This window comes from Apostichopus japonicus, chromosome 16 (genome assembly GCF_037975245.1).
Source record: "Apostichopus japonicus isolate 1M-3 chromosome 16, ASM3797524v1, whole genome shotgun sequence".
Taxonomy (NCBI): domain Eukaryota; kingdom Metazoa; phylum Echinodermata; class Holothuroidea; order Aspidochirotida; family Stichopodidae; genus Apostichopus; species Apostichopus japonicus.
Window position 1 is genome coordinate 23,848,438 of NC_092576.1, and position 15,026 is coordinate 23,863,463.

General features: G+C 36.0%; 1 protein-coding gene across 4 annotated transcripts in view; it reads left to right on the forward strand.

Moving 5' to 3' along the window:
* The window catches only part of LOC139983513 (uncharacterized), a 50,502-nt gene extending 43,772 nt beyond the window's left edge, over positions 1-6,730 (forward strand). For 2 of the 4 annotated variants that reach the window (XM_071997120.1, XM_071997122.1), the window contains exon 5: positions 2,853-6,717. In XM_071997120.1, coding sequence (XP_071853221.1) covers positions 2,853-3,383 — 531 coding nt within the window. In that variant the 3' untranslated portion in view covers positions 3,384-6,717. Of the gene's footprint in view, positions 1-2,852 lie in introns of all 4 variants that reach the window. The other 2 variants (XM_071997105.1, XM_071997121.1) reach the window with 2 other exon arrangements.
* The last annotated feature ends 8,296 nt before the right edge of the window (positions 6,731-15,026 follow it).

Here is a 15,026-nt window from a genome sequence, read left to right on the forward strand (position 1 = left end):
TGGCAATTTGGGCTTTCTTGTATGTTGGCTTAACATGCACAAGATCCCAATGATTGAGTGAGAATCGATACTAAATGAAATGGGTCAACACAACCTAATATGAGGGTCAAGTCTAGTATGATGTTTTGGCCACAGCCAGATGACTACAAGACGAATCGCGATATTACTTAATTTTGTCAAATACTAAGTACGAATGCCAGTAAATGCGGCAAGCCCTAATGAATCGACTAGCTCCAACATCTTCGCGAAAGTAGTATTAGCTAGTGCCTATGCATGTTGTTACATGATCCATGCTCCAAGAGCGAAACTTTGAGAAGTGATTTCATCTTTATCAAATGTAATACTGACAGATACTCCCCCATTGGTTGAATAATTGTATAATAGCAACGCGTCTATCAGCTTTGTAAAGCTGGGCTGACAAATGAACTTACTTTATGCAATAACATCTTACATAACTTTTTCGAACGTGAAGCCTGTGTTAACTGGTTATGAGTTCGTTGGTGTGATCATTATGTGACAGTAATAATTGTCAGAGATAACTCCTGTGACAATTTTGGGTCCGTTGAATTTCCTGAATACTAGGGTGTTTACGCCTGTACAATGAAAGATGCAACAATTAAACAAAAGAACAATTATTAGATATTGCAATGACGAATTTAATGATCAATAATAATTTTGGATTTATAAAATTATAGCAACATCATTACTTCCATTACTTAATGATAAAATACTTGGGTTTAGGTTCAGCTAATAAGGTCATTCAATAATCGTAACAACGTGATGTTAACTGTTATTACAATGTTAATGTCAGCTTGCACAAATTACTATAGTGTACTGTTGAAGAACCTAAAATCTGCCCAAACCTACAGAGACCGTGTGGGACAAATTTGTCGGCTTAGTAGACCAATTGCAGTAATTATACGGTATCCACTTCCGGAAGAAAACTTCTGGAGTGACCAGGATCCACACATTCACAACAGAGCGGTTTACTTGCCCGGTTCAGTTGGGATCACTGGGTCTGACTTGGTGTAGGTTTTGTTGTCTATGAGTCCTACCAGGGACTGGATACATGTTAGTAGCCTTAACTGCATGTGGGGTCTATTATCTAGGAGCCCTCACTGCTCTTTGGTCTCAATTGGCTAGGAACCCAGGCTGCTTGCCTGAAAATTAAGTTATCAAACTTAAGTGAATTTGCCAGAAATCAACACTTTCTAAAATAAACAATATGCACGCATTTCATATAACTTATTCATGAAATACACATAATTAGTTAACCAACTATACGCCAACATTAATGAATCCTCCATATATATTTTATCAAATCAATTAACAACTCATAACGCTTCACTAAATAACTTGTCTCACCCATTAACATTGCATTACCTTACGTTTCTTTCAAAACATTTCAATATGTTTGAATATACTTCGAACAAGTTTCGACACCCCTAATTTACTTAATGTCACAACCAACATTAATCATTATTACCAATACTAGAAAATTATCCACTGCGAGTCGTTCTAGAAATTACATTTACAAATAGAAATCTTACCATTTCAAATGGAAACCAATATCCTCAGAAAACAGACGGTAGGACTGGCATAGAGGATGTACTGACAACACTAGTGTAAATTACTCATTCTAGACCTTGTAACCTATTCCCCAATTCAATGACGCCACTTGCTCAACGAAATAGCGTTGCAAGCATAACTATAATAAAGTAGATAGAAAACTATACACAGTCAAGAAGTCTGTATGACAACTGCTGACAACCAATCGTGGTTTTTCCTTTCAAATGAGCACCAACAGTTATTCACTGAAATTGATACCATGCCTCCAACATGTGTTTCTATACAACTTATTCAACTTTGAAATTCAGATACAAGCAAGTTATTTCATCATCAAGCATGTCCCTATTGAATTTATGTTATATCTACGTGGCCCTACTTTGTGTACATAACATATTGTAATACATTACCTTGTACATCTATAACTACGGAGAGTTTAACAATCCATCAACTTTTAATAGTCAACCTACGGGAGATTTAAATTTCCATACAACTTGTGACAATGATGCTCTTTGATTGGCGTACGCGTCAATAGTCTAAATAAGAATTTCAGAGTGCATTTTTAGTACTCAGTTTTACCCAAATAGCAAAAATACGTGCTCAAATTGTTGATAGGACATATTGCTTTTTCGAGGTTTTATCAGTACTTGGGAGTATTTTTGGTTTCCCCTCTGACCAGTCGACAGAACTGCAAGAATAACGGCTTTATTAATAACTGGTTTCCTCAAGACTGTGATGGGTAAGGAAGTTGATAGGGTAAACGACTTCTTGAATATAATGAAATAAAATTGGGTAAATAAATGCGTGGTGAGAGGCCATGTTCTATCTCCAACCTCTGCCAGATGTTACGACGATCTCGTAGCTTCACGGCGACAGCGTACAGTAGTGGATGATGTCACTTAATGATGTCATTTAATAAATATTCAAAAGGTAAAGCAGTAACCCAATAACATCGTTATATTCTGAGACGTATTCTTAGACAGTATTATCATTGTATAGTCCACGATTAGAAACATTCAGCTTTAACCATTGCCATGAAGGTTAATTCTTCTTATTCTATTACGCAATATTTCCAGTTATATCATTATCTTTGTATTCTAATAATTTTGTTTCAAGCTTCACAACCATATTCAAAATTAGAAGCTGTTTAAAAGTGCCATGCCACTTGGTTCACAGAGAATTAATTATAAAAATGCACCGTTATAATGGACGTTTATGGACAGCCATGCAGATACAGGCTGTCCATTTATAAATATTTCTCTCTTCTTATCTCCCTTTTGCAACAGCTCGCCCTAAACGAATTTGGTGCAGTGTATTACGGAGACGCTTCTATACGATTCAAGAAATCCCTTAAAGTATTGCTTCCGGGAATTGAGCATCACCATGGTTACATGACAAACATTCTAAACTTCAATCCAACGGATCCCAAATTTATACATCATTATCAACTAACTGTACCAGAGATGTTCATAAAACTTGGCGTAGATAGAGACGAGTACCGTGATTGCATCAATTGTGCTCCACATATACAACCAGGTACACAGCTAATTATAAATAGCACCACCAATCAAACGAAGCTCATGCAACCATGGCTACAGTGCGCTATGGAAAAAGAATGTATCGTGCCTACAGGTTCAAACAAAGGGAACCACCGACAAGACGCATCTGCAATCACTCTCCTTGTTTATAAAAACTTGTTCGGAGAATGGACGGTGGAGGACAACGATACCAAGAAGATGCAAGCAGCCGTAACCGTTAGGAGAGATACAGACGGATTCGAGCATAATCCACAGTATTGTGTAGGTGCCATGATATGAAAACACAGTTTAATTGAATGTTTAAGACGATGAAATGTAAGATCAGCAAACTCTGACATAAATCAGCGAGTTGTATATATGAAGCACATGCATCCAAGTAGCATGGAAAGCTCTTTATTTTTTGAACAAGAGAAGAAAGTTTTAGACCAAGCAGCTCAAAGTTATCGATCAAACTATTAGCATACCATTATAGAACCAGAAAGGAATAGCGGAAAAACTATTTACTTGGTTTTTGCAGAGCTCTCGAGCAAAACTAGCCCTTCGTCAGTGCGTGATCACCGAAAGTGACAAGGAGTCGTCGTGAAAAATGTGTGTAATCTGATCAAACTTGGCGGAGACCAGCTCCTGCAGAATTTGGGAAATTAACTATAGAACTTTAAAGAATGCTAAGTAGAGTAGACAGGAAAGATTTTGTGTTTAAGACGGGTTTTTTCCATTTTGTTTTAGAAGTAATAATAAGAGAATTTGTGGGAAGGCGGAAGTGGAAGGCTGAACCCTGCCCTGGCTGGAGTACTTTGAAGAGAAGGAGCATTTAGAATCCTCCCGGTGGCTGTGCTGTATAGCTCACAAGCACTCAAGCCACCGGGTTCCTAGTTTTTCTATAGGGCTTAGGGGCCACCAGTCCCCCAACTCCCCTCTGCTAAGGCCGAGGCCTTTTTCCACGAGTTAAAACATAAGGATATCCAGGGTACTTCTGGTTCTGTTTGATTTAAGCTTAGAATGGGTAGTAGAGATTATATATATAATCAAGGAGTAGATTATTGATTAGAGGGTCATGTATTAAGTTAGTTTTGAGAAGTTTGGTGTTAAAGTTTTTAATAGTTATAATAATGCTGGATGTTTTGCCAATTTCGTAAAGTTGTTTATTGAAAGTAAACCTTGGGGTTTGAGGCAGATACGGTAGGCAGATTTATGTATGCTATCTTATTTTTGTTTTAATATTCGTAGAACTAATAAAGGCGAAACTACCATACTAAAGATTAGGTTTGATTTTGGCATGATAGATTTTGAGGAGAGTTTCGGCTCTTAATATGTTTGTATTACTTAATGTTCTTAGGGTCATAAGGGTTCTCCATGCTATCCCCGCAACTTTATTGATATCAGTTTGATACTTTAGTTCTATATCAGATGTTACGCCTAGGAAAATAGCTTCTTTGCTATTAGTTATTGTATTATTAAAGAGGTTGGTTGTCTTGGTTTTTATTTTGTTTCTACTAAACAGGTATTCGAAAATTTTGAATGTATTCTTAATTAGGTTTATTTTTATTCCCCATTAGTAACATCACTCTTCTATTATATAAATTGAGTTTTGTAGATAATTGATTGCCTTTTTGACTGTTTGACAAGTGTTCCACATGGCTATTTTGTTGGCGAATTGGCTAGTTTTGGTAGTACTAACTTTATTGGTGGGTAGGTCGTTTACGTATAAAGAGTGGAGTAGAGGACTTTGTAATGAGCCTTGGGGAGTGCCAGCTTCTAGAATGAAAGGATCAGAATGGATGGAATTGTAATTAATTTGCATAAACCGGTTAGTTAAATAAAAAGAAAGGAGCCTGGGGATATTTACTGGGAGGTTATATTTGAATCATTTGTATGTAAGACCTTTATGCCAGGTTTTATCGAATGCCTTTTGTGCATCAAGGAAGACTGCCGTTTTACTTTTAAATCCTATTTTAATTCCTTCAGTTAATCCTGCAATGAGGTTTAATGTAGATGTATTTGTCCTGAAACCGGATTGGGAGGTATTAAAGAGGTTATTGCTTTCTAGGTGGGTTATTATTCTGCTATCCGTTACTTTTTTCCGAATATTTTTCCGATTGTTGAAAGTAGGCTTACAGTTCTGTAGTTGTCTGTTTTTGTTCGGGTTTTGTTTGATTTAACTAACAGTATTGTAAGCGCAGGTTACCATGGCTTTGGAAAATAGTCTGTTCCGAGTGTCTCGTTAAAGAGATGTAGAGTTAGTTTTATAAAGTTATCTGTGCAGTTTTTGTTAGCATTATGTACATTACCCTATCTTTCCTAGGAGAGGAAGTATTTTTAAAGTTTATTAATTAATTAATTATTAATTTTTCATTCCTTATGGTTAATTGGTTTGGTAAGGGGTTCTGGTCATCTAAAGTCCCATTGATGGAGGGGGAAGGTTATTGGCGTTTCTTTGGACACATTTGTCTATTTCTTCTTCAAAGAGGTTATTGCAATTAGGGTCAGTCGTGACAGAAAAGATATTTTCAAAGGTAGTTGCAAAGAGTTTAATTTGTTCTTTGGGGTTTTGAATTTTGTTCCTCTTTTATCAATTAAATAATTCATGCGGATTCCTAGGTTTGGGTTTTATGTTGGTTTAAAGATAGTATTAAGATGTTAGTATACTCTTTTTTTCAATGCGTAATTTCCTTTGTATTTAAATTTTGTTGTTAATTTCATTTTTGATTCTGTTATTTTAGTTTTTAATAAAAAAAAATACTAATTTATTGGAATTCCCTTCTCAGTTTTCACCTGGCCTTGATTAAATTAAAGATTTCATTTGCAAGGGACTTGTTATTATTAACGCTTACTTTTATGGGGCAGTTTTTGTTATAGTCATATAATATAATTTTTAAGAGGGCTTAGGATGTTGTATCAATTTGTTTAAATTATGTACTTTGGAATTTATTCATTCGGAGGTCATTAATATCTTTTTCTACATCATTTTCAAAATTAACCCAGTTAGTGTTTTGGGGAGAACGGAAGTAGTTTCTTGTGTTATTATGGGTGGATAAGTTCAGCTCGCAAAAGAAGATATGGTGATCACTATAGTTTATGTTGTCAATTATTTGAAGTTCATGAAGTTTTTTTGTTCTATTATTGGTAATTATTAAATCAAGTAATTCTTGTTTGCCACTAAAGGGGTCAGTGACAAGGAGTAGCAGGAGTTGAAACTATTTCATAGAGAAGAGTGTCGACATGGTTGTGAAGTCAAAGCGACTTACTGATTTCTGCTGGATTTAGCAGAAGTTTTGGAAAATCGGATTATTGTTTTGATCGCCGATCTATGTTGTGTCATTCTCATTCTTAGACAGGTTTTTGACTCTCCAACGTATTGTAAGTTGCAAATATTGCAGTAGATGAGGTAAATGACATTTTTGGATAGGCAGTTTATTTTATGCCGAATTTGGAACGTGCGTTTGGTTTCGTTGCTCTGGAAGGCCCCAGTCGAATCGACAAGTTAGCACGTTTTGCAAATTTTGTGTACAGGGCGATGATCCTGTAGTTTCTGCTTTGTTTTCCCCTAATGGGGTATCATCCTGACTGAATGCCCGAACTAAAATGCCCCGTAGGTTACTGGGTCTTTTAAATTCGATGACAGCTAGTTCAGGCATTTGGTGCTCCAAAGTAGGTGAAAATTCTTCTGAAATATTAGCCAGTGGTGGGAGACCAGGGTTGAATTCAGTAACCAATGGTATATATATCTATATATATATATATATATCTATATATATATATATATATATAATATATATATATATGTGTGTGTTAAATTGAAATCGTAGTGAGTTGGAAAATCCAGAACAATGAACAACTTCCAGCCTCCACCGGGATTCGAACCCGGGGCTCCAGCTTTATAGCGGACACCCTAACCACTAGGCTATGGACGCTGACTGTATGTCCCGAGGTTCGAAACTGGTAACGAAGGTCGTCATTTCACTTTAGGCGTTTGTCACCTGTATCAAACAATACTCTCTTAATTCGCAAGATTGACTTTTCACTCTTAAAGATTGAATTTTAAATCTTTGGCAGATTGATATTAGGGACCAATCGGCTTAGATTGACTTTCAATCTGTCTTAAGATTGAAAAAAAATAGTCTTAAAAGATTGAAAGTCAGTGTTTTTTAAGATTAATATATCAATCTAATGGATTGGTTTTCTTAATCTAAATTCGATTGACTTTTAAATTTCAATCTAAAACGATTGTAACTATCAGTCAATTAGATTGATAAAAGTCATTCCATACGATTGACTCTTCGATCATAAAAACTGACTTTCAATCTGTTATAGATTGAAAAGGTAGAAATCTAATAGATTGACTTTAGAATCTAATTTAGAATGACTATTAGTCTAAAAATGTTTTTTTTTATATGATTGGGACTGTCAATCAATATGACCATGATTGTCACTCGTTTTGCAGTTTGTCTATGTTTAAGCTTTCAACGTTAATTTTGTAAACATATATTGAAACAATTGGTTTTGTCACCCAATTAAATTATTCTCAAACAGAAGCTATAAACATAAGAGTATGTCCACTTAGTTTCGCTTGAGGAAAACACCAGAAACAGAAAAGACAGAATGTACTTTGTAGACGAATTATATTCATTTACTGATGCAGTGAAGAAAACAAAACATGCAGAACATGGGAAATACTGGAGTTCCATAATTTTAAACATTTTCAGGTGCTAAAGATGAAGGCTAAAATAAAACATAATTAAAACACTGGCATGCATTTACTGATGCAGTGATAAACAAAACATGGGAAATACTGGAGTTCCATAAGTTTAATCATTTTCATGTGCTAAAGATGAAGGCTTAATACTGGTGTTCCATAATTCTAAAGTTAAAGAATGAAGTTTGCAATAACATACTGAAGATTTTATCAGGTGTAAAAGGAAAATTTGAATAATTAGCCTTTCCTATAGATACAATTGGCAAATAAGAACCTGAATTGGATTAAAAAAAACTGAGGCTATGTCCCTTTTGGTTAAAACAAAACAACCTGGTAAGAATACCGAGCTGAACTAAAATTATGCATGCTTTAAATGCTAAATCTTTTATTTATATTTCATCAGTAAACACCATTTTAAGTCAATATCATTACTTGGGTGGTGCTCTTATTGCTGCACCAAGAGCTCGGACCTGTGGTTTTGCTGTTGCTGGAGGTAGTACTTCATAGTTCATTGCAGCAATAAATTCCCAAAATTGTTGCAAACTTGGAGAGTACTCCACATTAAAAACATAATGACACTTAAACAGTCTGTCTAAAGCATCCACCACATGAAGCCCTCCTGAAATTGCAATGCGGTCCAATATTACAAAGAACTGTTTCGGATCTTTTTCTGCACCAAGGGATAGCAACAATGGCTGCTTGAAACGATCTTCTTTCAACTTTGTTGCTTCTTCAACATCTGTTCCTTTCTGTGGATAACAAGCAGAAAAGAGTAATAACTGTAACACATGGTAATGCTCTCCTTTTATCCATTTTCTGAAATGAGGATGATTTCTGCAGTTGAGCTAACTCTTTAACGCTTAAGCTTGAAAAATATGTTCAACTGCTTTTAAAGTAGCATTTTGCGTTTGGTCGCCGTATTATACTTTTTTGACATGTCCATCAAGTTTTTTACATATATCAATCACAAAAGAGCCAACTAAGATATTTATAAGATATTTGCAGATAATGAGAAAAGTGTCCACGACAAACTCGATATTTAAAATTAATCGCATACAGTTCCCCCAAACCTACTAGTTTGAATTCAACCAATCAGAGATATGCAGGTTTAGTGATGAGCCGTTGCTAAAAATAGATTCAAGACTTTGCGTTGGTACAACCAGGGAGTTGTAATGGAACTCCCTGGTACAACTGCCATATAGACTGTACACAAATCAAGCATGGTGTTGTATTATGGATTGGTCAATGACGTTCGTAGTGTATATTCATATTATCGGTGAGGTTTATTGGGATTCCAACGGATAATATCTTGGAGAAAAACACAGTTGAAAGTTGCAAAATTTTCAACTTTTATGCCACCATTTGAAGTAAGATTTAAATAGATGGGCTAGTTATGTATGTCGTTATGGCATAGTGGAGTCAGTGAGGTTGAGAAAAATCATAGAAAAGCACGCAAATTGTTTTATTGCACATGTAATTATGTATGCACAGTAACCGTAGAAGGTGTACCGTAACAGTGCAATAAATGTACTAGATAGTCTATACTATCCACACTTTTGCCATCTGTGGGCACTGTGCTTGATATTATGATATTATGCCGATATGGATTATAATATTGAACTGACAAGAGAAGTCACAAGCCTTTACCAATTTTAATGAGCAGTAAACTTCTTGCATATAAGTACAACATGATATGTACAAGCATTAAGCATCACTACACACTTAACCCTACTGTCCAGAGAATACACACTTTTTATATATATACTGCACATATATACAGTTTCAGTATGACCAACCCACAGCTGCTGACCTTGTTCTGTGAACTGCTTGTAGTTCAAGGGTCCCATTAACCTTTGGGCAATAAGGTGTATCCTATGGCGCGAGAAAGCGGAATATATTACGTACAAATATATATCTCTAAAAAAAATATACAATTAAGTGAAATGCGCCCTGCACCACTGACGTAACAGTTTACCTGCCTTACAGATTTCAATAGGCACTTGCGGTAGATCGCAGGAAATTTGAGCTGTGCAAATGACTTTCACACGTTCGTTTCCTTTGCAAGGTTTGGCAAACTGCTTACGTAACACACCGGCTAACGTTCCAAACTAAATAACCTTGAAATGTGAAGAAGTGAGCAGTTACTGTTAAGCCGGCTAGTTACGTACGGTACAGAAGGCTTCGCTGTCGAACGTACCGTAGTACAATCAGGGAGTTGTTATGGAATAATCCCTGGTACTATCATGTGCAATGTGATATCGCAAACCCACTAACTATGAACTGCATTAAGATTCTGAGCAAACATGTGCGTTTTATGAATGGCCAGTGTAAAGAACAGGCTGGTCACTGCTGAAGTTACTGAACATCTCAGTCAGCACTTACAGAGCTCCGTACTTTGTACAGCATATATATTTTTCGCACAGAATATATTTTTCGTACAGAATATATTTTTCGCACAGACTAGGTCTTGAATATTAGAGAATATATATATTTTCTTTACACACAATAAAAATATATTTTTGCACAGAATATAATTTCTCCTGTAGAATATATATTTTTTCTGTCTCAGAATTTATATATTTTGCTAGAGAAAAATATTTTTCTGTCAGAGAATATATGTTTTGGTACTTTGTACAGCATATATATATTTTTCGACCAGAATATATTTTTTCGCACAGAATAGAATTTTGTTGTTAGAGGATATATATATTTTCCGTACACACAATAAAAATATTTTTGTGCACAGAATATAATTTTTCTTGTAAATTTTTTTTTTTTCTGTCTCAGAATTTATATATTTTGTTAGAGAAAAATATTTTTCTGTCAGAGAATATATATGTTTCTTAACAAGATATATATATATATATATATTGAAAGAAAATATATATTTTTCTCTTAGAGAATATATATTTATATTATGAATGTTTTTGTGTCAGAGAATATTTTTTTTTCAGAATATATATAAATATGTCTAAAATGTATTTTTGAAGTAAACCATGTATATATTTTGCAAGTAAAGCATATATATTGTTGTACACAATATATTCCGCTTTCTCGCGCCATAGTATCCTCATGAGGGTTTCTCCTAGCTAGTAGTAACTGGAATGTGATTAATGATTTATCATTTGATGACTTTTTCTCCTATACAATTCTAGCGTGATATTATACTATTCTAGACTGTCACTGTGTGAAGAATTTTGTACACTCTGCACAAGGGATGTGGTGGGAAGGTATGAAGGAAACACAGCACTGTAGTGTTTAACAGTTGATTTTAGCACTAGCAAGGGCCAAGGCTAGGTCTAACGTTAGGCCTTGCCTGCCATAGGCCTAACAAGTTTCAATGTGAATATGGCGATGGTCTTTATCTATCATGCTGCTCGACTACACAACCGAAGTTGAATGAATGTTTCAAATGTATCACGATAAAGCCTAGGCCTACTGTAATTGAATTAAACCGCATGCACATACGCATGTGATTTTCTCTGCAGTGCGTTAAACCTCATTTCGCCAAAAGTCACAATAGACCCTTGCCTAACTTTAAGTCTAATATAATTAAAGTAGGAAATGCAACAATAAAAGAAAAGGAAAATTGAAGATGGGCAGATACACAAATTAAAGGAGTAAATGAAAGCGTATAAAACGAGCATTTTGAAATACAGACAATAAGAAAAGCGTAACGTTAAGCCTAACGTTATCATAGGCTTAGTAGATCAGCAACTAAGCAGACTGAACAGCGAAATGCTAGGCTACATGATCGACAACTAGCTGAAAGGTGTTAAAAAGTCAAAAATACGAACCTTCTAGAATAGTGATTATCTCCTCCGTGAACTCTTTCTTCGCCAGAAAATTTCTTACGGTTCCTGCCATCTTTCTTGAAATGAGAAGGCTTCTTCGAAAGGTTTTAAGAAACTGAACTAAAATACACCGCTGTTTTGGCACAATCAGTCAATTAGTACTGTGTACTATCATATACGTTTCATGCAGTGCGTTGTGCAGAGCAGTATATAGAAGACCGGTATAATGTATTACGCTGTGTGTACGTACGCGGTGCAGCAGTGGGTATTTGGTTTTGCGAAATCTGATTGGACAATAGGCAGCGTTGGTATTTGTTTTGGCGTAATCTGATTGGATAAAAGTCAATCTTTACAAGACTGACTTTTATTTGCACCACGTGACTTGATTCTAGCGTTTTCATTGGATATATCTGTAAATCTAAGAAACGATTAAGTCAAGGATAAGACGTATTCAATCTATTAGCTTAGATTTCAGTTCATTTTCAATCAAATAGATTGAAAACTACTGTCAATCTTAGCTACCACTGACTTTGTCAATCTTACGAATTAAGAGAGTACTAGTTCTATTTAGTGACATATTTGACTTACTCTAGATATCAAACATGATTCTTACCAACTCGAAATCATTAGTGATTTCTAAAGCCCGATCTCAAAAGAGATACTTTGAACATACTTTTGTTAATGACATGGAGGTAAAAGACAAATGCAAATTAATATATATATATATATAATTGAAATCTTAGTAAGTTGGAAACTCCAGAACAGTGAAAAAATGTCCAGCTTTCACCGGGATTCGAACACGGGCCTCCTGCTCTAATTGCAGACACCGTAACCACTAGGCTATGGCTACAACATATCAACATTAATTTTGTGCTCAAAGTCATTCTTAAATATGCTCAGGCGCGTATCCAGGATTTTCTAACCCGGGGCGCGAATGACTATCTAAGCGGAGCGCCACCATCGGTTGGCGCGCAGCGTACAAGAAAATTTCTGGTTTTGACACCCCCCCCCCCAGATCACCGGAAATGGCACATATCGGGCTTGAAAATGACCAACTAGATGTTCACTTTTGCCTGAGTAAATCAAGTATTTTCCCAATATTTTTTTATTTCCATCCATAACCTTTTGAAGATTGTCACCAATCACACATCATGTTCGACCTCATCGCATCTCCTGTGGATCATTGCTTTTGTAGGTGATTCTACGTCGCGGCCCACAATACCCGTCAACCATACTTTTCAAGGTTTTAAGCCCATTATTCGTTCAGAATTTGAAAATTCACACTTCTCGTGAAATAAATTCACTTCAAAACATACCCATAATGTTGCACAAAATTTTATCTATGGACAGCCAATAAAGAAAAACCTCCTTCAACCCCTAACAGACCGGTCAAAATTGCACGAGAAGATGGAAGATTGTTTAGGAATGTTGGTCAGGGAAATTTCGAAAATTTAGACACAGATAATTTATTGGTGCATTGGCGCAGATCAGTCTTGGATAACGGTGGGGACGCGTGTCTGTTCTCTGATACTATCTAAGCGGAGCGCGACCATGGGTTCTCGCGTAGCGTACAAAAAATTTTTGGCAAATATAACTCCCAGATCACCGGAAATAGCACTTCCCAGACCCAATGATGCTCCCAAACCTCCTTAAGGTTTAGATCTCATGTCTTAGAAATTTAGTTTGGGTAAATGCATGGGCATCTGCAGAAAAAAACAAGGGGACAAATAATCCAAGTAGACTTTTGTATAAGATGGGTCTGGTTTCGTAACTCATCGGGAAGCGATTAGAGGGGTGGGCGTAGGGTTGTGGGGCGCGCGTTTTCATGCAGGTGGGAACAATCTCAAGAAGCGATGTGTGCGCCCCCCCACGCCGGCAATGATACACCTTTGGATCCACTACATGATATTAACAAGAAATGTGCTCAATTCTCAAATCGCATGCGGAATTTTATTTTTTTATTTCTAGATTCATTGTATGAGTTACGGTACTAGGGGTGGGAAAACAATTAGCATTCAGTTCGCGTTGTATAACATTTTATCTATGGATGGCAGTGTTGCATCGAGGGACATATGTCTAGTGCAAATCGCAAATAGATCCTGGGCTAATACCGAAATGCGTCATGTTCCCCGACGACTGGGTCGAGTTCAAGACCAGCCACAATTGGTTTCATAGCACAATTTTACAATTGTTTAAGGCGTCCATGCACACACGCGCCATGACTGATCGAGAAGGGGCGTCTGCCTCAGCCTACCCCTTACACCGACAACTCCATTTTTGACGTTTCCATTTTCCTCTCTCACTAATGTTTATATATATATATATATATATATATATATATATATATATATATATATATATATATATATATAAACATTAGTGAGAGAGAAAAATGGAAACGTCAAAAATTGAGTTGTCGGTGTAAGGGGTAGGCTGAGGCAGACGCCCCTTCTCGATCAGTTACTGGCTACCCTGTGTATAGAATAGGGTTCAGTGCAGTAATTATGTCACTGTTACTCTTTCTCTTCCCGGTGTATTGGCGTTTTTCTTCTGTTCCCTCTTTTTCTCCTTTTTCTCTTTCTTCTTTTCCCTTCCTTCCTCTCCTTCCTCCTCCTTTTCCCCCTCTTTTTCCCTTTTTTCTTCTCTCTTTTTTTTCTGTCTTCTTTTTCTTACCCCCCCCCCCCCCTGGATACGCGCCTGATGCTTCATTTTCAAAAACTCATTGTTTTACATTTAATCTGTGAGGTCTTGTTAGTCACATTCCTGTCTTTCGTGGAGGGGTGGGGGTAATGGAGATCTAAATATTATCTTAAGAACATATCTGAATCTGATATATATGCTCCCAAAGTTTGTAATGAGGTCACTGTCCACTATCTATCTCCTATATAGAGACAGTGATACCATCTTCTCCACCAGCTGAAATGGTATGGTGATGTTAATGAATACCAAGTTGAATGAACAATTAACAAATTTACTACTTGTGTCTATTGAATCTAGCTCGATGAAATTCAAACCAAATCAAAATAGAGAAGCACAGAGAAATGAGAAAGAATGACTAATTATGAAAAACTCGTCCACTATAAGTTAAGATATATTGCCCACCCTGTAGGATGGTTTAACCACAGGAGGCATACATAATTTAAATTTATTGCTAGTGTTTTCCTTTTTTTCGGAGAAGGGATGAGGTGTATAATGGATTCCTTCTCTATCCTGTCAAGAGATTAGGTTGACAAACTATTAATAACTTCAAATACTACACAGAACTCCAAACAAAGATTCGATATCTTACATGTTCTCATAGGCTACTTTTATTTTATTGTAAAGTGTACAAAAACTAATTTCTTTCGTTTCATTAGTAACATCACTGTCCACATATACTTTCTTTTCTAACTTTAATTTCGTTTGCTCTTCAAGCCAAATTCAAATTGCTAAGAG